This window comes from Odontesthes bonariensis, chromosome 13 (genome assembly GCF_027942865.1).
Source record: "Odontesthes bonariensis isolate fOdoBon6 chromosome 13, fOdoBon6.hap1, whole genome shotgun sequence".
Lineage (NCBI taxonomy): Eukaryota > Metazoa > Chordata > Actinopteri > Atheriniformes > Atherinopsidae > Odontesthes > Odontesthes bonariensis.
The window spans coordinates 28,929,191-28,940,352 of record NC_134518.1 but is presented as its reverse complement, the minus strand read 5'-3'; the positions used below and the strand labels follow the sequence as shown (position 1 = coordinate 28,940,352).

The 11,162-nt window shown below is 42.1% G+C and overlaps 1 protein-coding gene across 3 annotated transcripts; it reads right to left on the bottom strand.

The window, feature by feature from the left end:
• Nucleotides 1-734: 734 nt before the first annotated feature.
• Nucleotides 735-10,540, bottom strand: pitx2 (paired-like homeodomain 2). 3 transcript variants are annotated; one of them, XM_075481857.1, is made up of 4 exons: nt 10,030-10,540; nt 7,653-7,719; nt 3,243-3,442; nt 735-2,422 (listed from the first exon to the last, which is right to left on the bottom strand). In XM_075481857.1, exons 2-4 carry the CDS (start codon nt 7,696-7,698, stop codon nt 1,865-1,867), a joined length of 804 nt encoding a protein of 267 aa, XP_075337972.1. In that variant the 5' UTR covers nt 7,699-7,719; nt 10,030-10,540; the 3' UTR covers nt 735-1,864. The 3 variants fall into 3 exon arrangements, with proteins under 3 accessions (XP_075337972.1, XP_075337971.1, XP_075337970.1); XM_075481856.1 differs by having other exon boundaries at nt 7,653-7,722; nt 10,030-10,539; XM_075481855.1 differs by lacking the exons at nt 7,653-7,719; nt 10,030-10,540 and adding an exon at nt 3,899-4,415.
• Nucleotides 10,541-11,162: the final 622 nt, after the last annotated feature.

Genomic DNA, 11,162 nt, shown 5'->3' with positions numbered 1-11,162 from the left:
CCTCTGTTATAACTCTCTCTCTGTGCTTGTTTGCTTAAGCTCGCGAATCATAGTTTGTTTTTCTTTGTCGCGTTCGCGCGCTTTAAGGCACAGCTTGAAAAAAGTGCGACGCTACAAAAGAAAACAATAGAAAGACAAACAGATGGTAGGCTATAGGTAGGCCTATGGTTGCGGGATTAAAAAGAAAAGAAAAAAAAGATCATTTAGATTTCATTAGTGGGGGGAAAAAAAGAAAGAAGCAAGACTATCTTTAGGAGGTGTACACGCGACGCCAAACAAAGGAGCGCGGATTTGCTGCATGGTCGCATTTCAAGTTAAAACAAATTTAAAGTGAACGAAAATAAAATGTTTAGGTTGTGTGTTGCAGGGATTCTATTAATCCACTTGAGAGAGCTCCTCTGAGATCAAACCCAGGGAGAGAGAGAGAGAAAAGAAACCCTAACAGGGTGTTGTCTTAGTTGTGTGGTCCAACTCCTTTTTGTTGATTCCCGTGTTATTTCAAGCGCCACTGAGCAGCCGGGGCCGTTGTCTGAGCAGGCAGACATGTATTCAGCAGTTAATCTGACGGAGCATCTCGGTGCTATGTGTATTGGAGCCGCCCATTGTTTTCCTCTATAGATTAGCCTCACAAGCACCTCGCCTAATCGAAAGGGTATAGACACACTGTCATTGCTTTGCACTCCACTAACAGACCTCTTGCACAAAGATTCAATAAAAAAAATCCCCCAGCAGTATGTTTTTGAACAATATATTTACTTCCATTAAATAAAACACAATAGTTTTTTTGGATGTTGGAAAAAAAAAAGAGAGAGAACAGAATTCCGTACCAAATATTATACACAGAGCAAAAACCAAATCATTTTGTCGCAGGAACATTTTTGGATGCTTCTTTTTTTTTCTTTTAAATCCAGAACGGCTATTCTAAATCGATATTCACACAGACATTAATAATAAATTTATAATATGTTAGAAACACACAACTGGTGCGTTTTTAGTATGTACATTCCCTTTTCGTTTGCAAGCAAAACATGATTCCTTCTTAGGGTTTTCTTTTCTTTTTTTCTTTTTTTTTCTCTCCACATGCGTTGATAAATTGAACCCGGAGAGGACTGGAGGGTTATAGCGCATTCGCCTCGACAAACAGGAGATGATAATTCAAATATATGTACAACCTTTTCAGTCAACAGTTAACGTCCAGAGTCCATCAGAAAACCCTCGTGAAGATATGAAAAGTGGAACAGACCGTTTTACCGAGGCGCAGTGTGAAGCAGACCTGGGCCCATCAAAGGGGAATTAACCTAAAAACTCCCGTTTCAGTTTGACTCCGATATGGAGCTGAGCTTGTTTCAGTGGTTCAGTCTTCTAGTGCCCTTTTTCTTTTCTTTCTTTTTTTTAGAAATGACAAAAGTAGTTGTAGTAGTCTCTTGTTCCTGTGGACGGCTGTTTGTGATTACCCACACACTGCAAAAAATGACCACCATAACAAGCCATTTGCTTTCAGAATCACCCTAAAAAAAAAAAATCAGGCTTCCCCTCTAAAAAATATGAATGAATATCAACGTAGTAACAGGATGCGATGGGATAACCTGACATCATCCATTTAAATCATTTTGGAATTTGTTATGGTACAAGTGGCAGTTTTGAGCTTAACGTCAGAATAATGCAATACCAACTGTATTCACGAAAATGCCAGATGACCAAGAAAATTAATTAATCAAGTGAAAACGATCAAATGATCTCAATGCTGGGTCTCCTTATTCCCTTTAAAGCAAGCAAACAAAACAAAACAAAAAACATAATTTAAAGTCATTTCTAGCCTCTAGCATCTTGCTAAGATGGTTATTTTTTGCAGTGCAGGTAGGTATTAGACTGGTCTGTCCACGGCGTATTGGCAAGCGCTCAGATTGGTGGCCGGATTCTGCACACTGGCGTATCCAAAACTCGAGTGCTGCTTGGCTTTCAGTCTCAGGCTGGCCAGGCTGGAGTTACAAGTGTCCCTGTACACATAAGGAGGGGTCGGAGGCGCGTAGGGACACGCCGGCGTGGGCACCCCAGAGTTGAGAGACGGGTTACTGAGGTTGTTCAAGTTATTGAGGCTATTGAGGCTGGATCCCGGCACGCCGGTGACCGCCGATGGCACCATGCTGGAAGTCATGGAGGATATGGAGTTGGGCGGTGAGAACATCGTCTGCGAGGATAAAGGGTTGACATTCATTGAATTGAAGAAGGGGAAGCTTTTGGTGGATAAAGAGGCGGACGTGAGGCCTTTGGCGGCCCAGTTGTTGTACGTGTAGCTGGGGTACATGTCGTCGTAGGGCTGCATGAGTCCATTAAACTGCGGGCCGAACCCGTTCTTGCAAAGCTCGGCTTGCTGGTTTCTTTCCCGTTTCCTCCACTTGGCTCGCCGGTTCTTGAACCAAACCTGCAGCAAAGGAAAACGAGAAATTACAGATGAGACAAAAAAACAAAAAAAAAAAAGGAATTATGTGGTAAATTTGAGTATGAAATTAAATTGCTTCTAAATCAAATCTAAAAAACAGCTAATAATAACCATTTCGCCAGAACCCAAAAGGAAAAAAAAGCATTAGCCTTTGCTGTGCAGACAATCCCTCTTTAATTCCGTCTTTATCTTAGCAGAATACACACTGTGGTCTCAGTGGAGCATCTTAATGTGGAGAGGATGTGTATTCCTCTGCATGCTGCCACAAACACACTGACCTTAATCACACAACGCCAAGGAGACAATCGCAAAACACAAGCTTTGCACCTCTTTTACGCGACCATAAGAACACGACCGTATCTGTCACCGACTAATGTCAATATCCTCAACTATTAACAGTGTTATTAGTCTTTAATTACACTTAATAGACTAGTGTGAAGTAATATTTTTTCCTCTTATTTTTACCATGAAAGATGGGGGAAATATATCCTAAAATGTGCACTTTGATCTAAAATTCTTTCACACCATTAATCCTGATAGATAAACATTAAGACCTTAAATCTAATTAAATTTTGTTTTCACTAGCAGTATATTTGAACAGGGCTCTGATTATTTGTCTGTCTCGCATTCATTTCTTGAATTTCAGACATGCGCAAAGTTTCCCGTCCGTGCGTAATTCTGTTCAAGTAGCACATATTTTACAGGATAATCGGGCCATTGGCACAAATTATCCGAAATTATACACACTTCACACACACACACTCACATACACGTTTTTGTTTACACCCAGGAGAGCACTCACCCTGACTCTGGCCTCTGTGAGATTGGTCCACACGGCTATCTCCTCCCTTGTGCTCATGTCCGGATAGCGATTCCGCTGGAAGGTTGCCTCCAGTTCCTGCAGCTGCTGGCTGGTGAAGTGAGTCCTCTGCCGCCGCTGCCTCTTCTTTTTGGATGGGTCATCTGAGGAGTCGTCGGTTTTATTTTGGATTTTTTCTTTTTCTGCGAGGGAAAAATAAAACGAGATGCTTAAATCAAGATTTGGCAGACAAACAACAATATAAACAGAATAAAATGCGGATCCGTTCCGTGACTCTTGTGGGAAATTATTGATCAAATAAACCAAGTTATTTATATGTTTTGGGTTCTCTGTGTTACTTGATTGTACCACTTTTTAGTTCACTTTTTTAATGTCATCATGATACAATTTAGGAAAAAGTCTGACTTATTACTGTTTAGTTGACATAAGACAAACACTATTTAATTTGAACAACACAGAACCTTTTCACTGCAACACCACACAGGCCAGACAAATCATCTGCTATTAAAATGACAGCTTCAGTCCCCGATTTGCATGCAGGCAAAGCTCCATTTCCGTTAACTGAGAGACATATATTGTTTGATATCACAGTGACATACGCGGTGCCTTGCAGGGAGCATCTGTGCCCCGGTTCTTACCGACAGACTCTGGGCTTGATGTGTCCGACACAGTGTGCACCTCCAACCGGTGCTTTGAGTCCACAGACCGCTGCAGCGGCTGTAAACTGGAAGCCATCGCCAGAGCCGTGTGGTGTGTGGCGGTAAGTTTATTCCCTGTTAGGTGATGATGATCTACGTTTAATGGATCCCTCATAGAGTTCATGGGTAAAAGATCGCACCAGCTTTAGGACAGGAAGGATAAGTGGAAAGTCCGACTGCGGAATGTGTTCAGCTCTCCAAAAAAAAAAAAAAAACGCACAGCAGCGCAGATCCTCTCGTGGTTGAGATGAAGCCCTCTTTCTCTTTAAACTGGAAAATGCTTTAAAATAGGCCATTGAGTTTTGCCATTGTACCGGTGGAAAACGGCGGCCACCTTGGCTGACTATCGGAGTGACAAGGACAGGTAGGTGATATTAGATCCAGAGGCTTACACACACTACACCGCTCACTGCTCATTTCAGCTGTTGCCTGCTCACTGTCTATCCAACTGCACCTCTCTCCAGACCTCCACGTCACCATTTTGCGCCCGCCCATATTCTCTCTGACAGGCACATCCATGTGGATGTGACGGTGTGTCCGACCAACCGGAGCTTGCAGAAACGAGATATGCCTGCCAGTGTATTTATGCCGGGGCTGGCGCTTATTTTTCCCCTCCAAATAAAAAGCATGTAAAGAGAGATGGGACGCGCGGTGTACCCGTGGCGTTGCGCAGCAGCCCAAGACCAAATAAAAATGAAAATAACACAGTTTGGCCTCATTTTATGAGACGGGTCCAGTGGCCCAGTAAAGCGATGTAGTGCTATTGATACCCGAGCTGAGCCGCGCGCTCGCAGGCTGTGTCACTGCAGTTTACTCTGAGGCTCAGTGGGCAAAGCCAGCCACGGAGCGGATTGTAATGAAAGAGCAAAGAAAGTAGATGGACAGTGAATATCAAAGACAAACACCTTACACACCACAAAGATCCCGAAAGGACAAACGAATGTTAACTTTAAAAAAAGGGGCTGTGGCAGCGCCAGATTGTTCCAAAAACCGCATGTGCGCCACTTGTCAACCCACGTTAAGTGTCTGATATGAAAACTATGTAAAAATGTATTCATTTATAAATAAAATAAAAAGACAAACGCTGTTTGTGAAGTTCAGATAGGCGTGATATATGTAACCAGAGTCTAATTAGTTTAAGATGTAAAAACAGATTCAATATCACAGTCCAGAAACGTGAGCAAACCGTCTTAAAATGCAAACTGTATTCAGGCTGAGCGTCAGTCATGCTAGTTGTCAAATAAAGCGATCCTCTTGACCTCCGCAGTGTTAAAGCTCACATATTCATCAATTCAACCTCACCAGTGCCACACAGGCCTACAGTTCACCACACAGACTCAGTTTTGTGGCGACGGATTAGTTTATCTGTGCGCTTAACCGGATCTCTCCTCACTTTGCTGCTGGATCCCCGAATCGTTTTCAAAGCACACTTATAGTGATTCTTTTTTTCTTAATAAATCTGACAAAAATGAAATGTGCCCATGAATGTCTAAATCAAAGGTTCGGTGATGTTCAACTAATCTGCCATCCTTAAAAAGAATTACACAGTTCCCCAACTCCCCAAATGCATTGGAGCATTAAAATGAATAGATCTAATAAAAGAATTGCGACCAAGTGGGAGCTTCATGTTTGAGAGCATTGCGATTTGTGGGGAAATTTCTTCTTGTTAACAGGTGACAGAAGTGACGAATCGCACCTAAAGACACCCAAGCCAGGCAGTGCTGATATAACAATGTGGGTGGGGAAGGTGTATTTGAATTAATATTCATCTCCATCAAAAGCGAGCCTCCAAGCCTCCACGTGGCCAGTTCGACGTCCATTCAGCCTGCGTATTTGGACTTGGCGCAGTTAAGAAGTTACTGGGCTAATCCCGTGAAAGCCCCTCATGTATAAATACCAGCAGACCATGGAGTTTACGCAACACACACAAATACATACACGTACACACACACGCACGCACACACCAGCCGCCTCTCATGCAGGGCAATTACATGATGAATCAATAGTAGTGGATTTATTTAGCTTAATTTGTTATTATGGTTGTAAGTAGGAATAAATGATCAGACGTCAACTGGGTGACAGTGAAGAACAGGTGAACTGTGATTACGGTCCTTTTGAATGTACACTACCACTGATAATTATTTTTATCTTTATAATCAAACATGGAGCAGTGTGTTGTCCTTTTCCCCCCCTTCCAGGAGTATTGTGATACTAAACTTGAAGTGGATTATCAGTTTCCTCTTCATTTCTACCTTCTGCATGCTTTATCTCTCTTCTGCGGATTACTGCGTGCAATTGGCCTCCACCACAGAGAGCCATTAATTAGCAATTCAGTCAATATAGGGGGAGACGACAAGGCTTTTTACATAGGATTAAGAAGACATCAGATTCCTCCATTAGTATATTCCTCCTCACGAATGGGCTTTCATTATACATTTAGTTTTCCCAGGAGTCAATTCCAACAAGCGCTGCATATATTACAGCAGTGCAGTTGAGGCTGGTGGGTTTGCAGCTCCTGCTCAGTTTTGATGTGCGTTATCTTATTATTCCTAATCAATGGGCCGTTCACATTGTGTAGCGAGGACTGAAGCTGTTCCTCTGTCGCACCACCACACCAGCGTCGACTTAATGAAACAGAATGAGAGTTATCGGTTCTTCATTTATTACCTTAACAAGATCTGATGTCATTTCCCCACCACATTAGAGGGTAATGAATTTATTCCAGGCCTTGTTTTTCAGGATTTCGGGTTTGAGATACCTCACTGTTGTTTTTTTAAAGGATGCTCTAACATCATCTGAGCTGATTTGATGAGCGCTGGTGAAACGACGGCTTTGCTGGGACAAATCCCGGTAAATGCAAAACTTAAATGTTAGAATAATGTGGAAGCGCTCCTAAATGGCGGCGTTTCGGTTACATTAATCATCTTCGCCGTGCAGAGCGGCTTGGATGGTGACCAGTGTCCAGTGTCCGTCCGCCTGCTCTTCTTTCACCATCGAAGCTGAGCCGATCCACATTTGTAACCACCAGGTGTCGCTCTAAGACAGCGAACAACTTGTTTTCTATACGGCACTTTCTCCACTGACCATCAGAGAGGTCAAAATATATAGGCCTAGCTATTTTTTTTTTTTGTTTTTACATAAATACGAAAACACAGCAAAATACGCAAAACAGTAGCATGGAGACAGAACTGCTGAATTATTTTTGAACGACACTAGATTTTATTGCTGTCACATAAGAGCACCTCCAGTCTGTGTAATGGCGCTTTAATGATTTCATAAGCCCATTAAGGGTTTAATGCGGTCTTGGCAGAGGTCGCGAGCTATCTGTCTCCCCCCATCCCTTTTTTTGCTGGACATTAGAGGTTTAAAGATGTTAAAAAAAGAAAAAAAAAGAAGAATCTAAGAATTGAACATTCATTATAGCCACTTAATTAATTTAATAGAATATTTGGAGAGCAACAGGCAGGAAAATCAGTAGGCCTATTTACTGTCTGCATTATTAAGAGGACCATCGTGTTTAGGGCTAAGTATTTATATGTGTCTAATTATTTCTTCAAAGAAATGCAATGGCAAAACATCGCTTTTTAGATATTGTTTCCCAAAAAATATCAGTTCAGTTCCTTTTTTTTCTTTTTTTTTTTTTGTGGTGGAATAAGTGCATCATGTTGTTCTGTATGCAGACGCTGATACCCACCTATTTGTGCGCAGGTGGTGGCCAGTTTGCGACAGTGGGACTCCATTATGGCAATCTGAGGAGACTTCTTCTGCAAGAGAAACAGACAAAAGAGTCATAATTAGATTTTAATACGGGTAAATAACCTCCTGCGTGGTTGTCATACCTTTACATCGATCATTTTGGAGTCAACAGAAAACCAAGAAATGCGCTTAAAGAAAAGCCAAAGAACTGTTTGAAATTACAGTGAAATTAATATTGAGGTATTGGACGCATTTATGAGCGGTCTTGATGTTGGCGTTATTTTATCTTTAGAAACACTGGAATAAAGTGTAGCGGTGACACTAGTTGCAAAATGTGCATCTTGATGAGTCGCTTCCGGGTTTCAAGGCGTAATTTCTGAAATACATCCTTCACTGTCTGAGTGAAATACTTTTTCAAATGAAACCCGCACGCGTGTCAGGAAACATGCCTGTATCAATCCACTTTAAAGTGATACGGATCATTTAATTTGAACGATATCCTCACTTGTTAGGAGCCGCGTGATGGTTTAAAAGCGTCTCATTGCGCTTTGTATTGTTCTATTTTTACTGGCTTATTTTTGTGCAGTCTGTAAAACCCGTCATGTTTTGCACGAGTCGGATTTCATGTTGTGAGGCAGTCTGCAGCAGTTGGAAGTGGAGTGATTCCGTGGTAAAATCACGGGATTAGAGTCTGATTGAGATGTCTGTCGGTGGGATATTACAAAATTCATTATCGCAGCCCTCATACTACCTCGATATGAAGTTACACAGATGGGTTTTTATTAGTCCAGGCTCACACTGTTTGCTTATGATAATTCAAGTCGGGGGGAAATTTGCATGCAGTCATGCTGTTAACCATTTTCCCCAGTTCCTCTCCTCACCTGCTCTACATGATCTGCGTGGGTTTTTTCCCCTTTCATTCCAAAGATGGAGTATTGGAGGTTAAGTTTGACACGGTGTGTACCTGCGCAGCCTCCCCTCTCCTCCCTTCTCTCTATCTCCGCTGCAAAATGAAATTGTGGGGGCCAGGCTGTAAGGTGGAAGGTTATTGCATGCGGCTCCGTGTTATCTAATCAGAGAAATTTAATGAGAGGTGCCTCCAATATTTCAGATGTGGCTGCTCCGCGGCCTCTGAAGACAAACGCCTTTTATTTCTTCATTCTTTAAAATGTTTGCTTTATAAAAACGCAGTAAAAAAAAAATCTATTGGCTGTGGGCAATAAATTATGTTTAAAAAAATGTTTTTCTTTCTTTTTACTTCTTGGAAAACCACGAATTTCCCATTGGTTAAAGGGAAAGCAAAAAAAAATAAAAAATCCAAATCAGAACTTTTACCCATTCAATATGAGCAAATAATGTAGGATGCACCTATTTGGTACAATAAGTATAAGAAAATTGATACAACACCAATAATTTGACGACGAATATGGAAGGAAATGTCAAATCCTCTGCCAAAATGATTCGACAATCTCAGGAAGAATAAGAACAATAAATACCTAGACAACACACGGCTTTTATTTTTCTATTTTTAGATAAATTGCCCCAGGAGCGTTTTAACATTATAGCTGCAAAAGCATCTCGATTACTTCCATCAGTCTCGTTCATCCATTCATTCTCACTTGATGGACTCTTCGCTCTCAGCACCAACAGTTGATATGAGTCGGTGACTCCCGTGGCATCAGGCCCAGTGCAGACAGAAAGTTGGCAATGCCTCACACTGGCTTTACTTCTGAAATTAACACAGCAGAGCATGAGACTGCAGCCTTTACCGGGAGATGATTCGACTAACCTCCACCATATGCTCCTGTAATAATTAAAGGCGCGAGACCGTGAATGTCGCTCTCTTTTCTTTTAACATTTAAAAAAAAGATGAGTATAGGCTACGCAAGGGAGAGTCTAACGCACCTGGACTCATTTTACGCACTCCCTGTTAACATTTGCATCTTGATTAGTTAAAGACAATTCCCTCGTCATGTTGTTCTGGTTAAGTTTATTAGAATTTAACGGCTTTTCACACGTTTTAAGCTCAGAACAGAATTGAAATGCGCACGTTCTCACGTTTCAAAGGCTATTTGATATTTTCCAAACAGTTATCACCGACAGCAGAGCAACGCTGCCGGGTTTTTATCCCTTTCCTCTTAATTTCCCCACACTCCATCACTGCTAACAACACATCATTGTCGACCCGTGAGGTGAACCTTGTCCTCACATCACTTCATGCTCCTTTAAGTTGCAGCCACAGCTTTGAAATTCACATCAGAAACGCACCGAGCGCAAGCAAAAGCACGAAGTGGAACAAATTCCTTCACTTGCATTGACTCACATCCCAGTTTTTTTTTTTTTCTTAAGTGTCTGTACTCTACCACTGTACTTACCGCTCGTGGAGACCGGTGGGGATCAATTTTCCCAGCCGTCGGGAATTGCAAAATGTGCGTTTATTGCAAAACTGAAGAGATAAATCCCACCGTCCAAACTCACGGAGAAGCCAGTGGTGGTGTTTATAGCGAAAGGAAACCTCGAGGTCCGGCAGGAGTCAAGTCTAAATTTCTGTCCGTAAATGTGAGCGTTGCATGGACGTGCTCCGACGCAATGTATCCAAAAGAGAGACGCAGCCCTACCTTAAGGTTTGTTTCATTTATGTGCATAAATAACCATCTATTTACAGTGTGAGGAGATACAGCGAAGGAGGCGCTTTCATCCGAGTCTCCCGTTAGTTCGTCCTCTTCTGTCTTCCCTCAACTTTTTCCTCCCTTGAAAGACGCTTCAAGAGTGGCGCAATTTTTCCAGCTTTTGAGCTCAGAGGGACCCCGCGCGTCTGCGTGTGTGCGCGCTTATAAAGGGGTGTGTATGTTTGTGTATACGCGTCTGTGTTGTCTAGCGGAGGGCAACTCGGAGCCTCTCAACTTTCAGCAACAATCAAACAAAAATTCAGAGGCACCTTTGGAAAGCGAGTGTCTGGTGCGAAAAAAAAAGGACTGATTGCTCCTCCCGGCCCTCCCCTGCGAGTTTTATTGTAACAGTGTGCACGCATGCAAAACACTCACCGGGTCCATTTGCCTGTAACAAACCTGCTATTTGCAGCAATTTAACGCTCAACATCCACTCGGCGATTGTTGAATAACCAAAGTTTCATCCACCAACAGTTAACTGAGATGAATCATATTTCAACACAGAAACTGACTTTAATAAAATTGATTAAATTAACACTCGAATAAGAAAGATATTACTATTTTTGACGCAGATAAAAAATATACATAATTTTGAAAAGAAGCAGTTAAAAAAAAGTATTAAGACTGATGCATTGGGCTCCTCCAGGGCCAGACAGAGCGCTATCGTGTTGCGGATTTATGTGCAGATGAAGTGAACAGCTGGCTCGGATGCAAATGTTCTTTATAGATCCGTTTCGTTAGATACAGACTGATTTTCCATTCGCATTTTAAGTGAGGCGAGCAGACCGGACGTAGGCCTGCCATTCCCCGCGCCTAATCCGTATTTTACATTTTTAGTC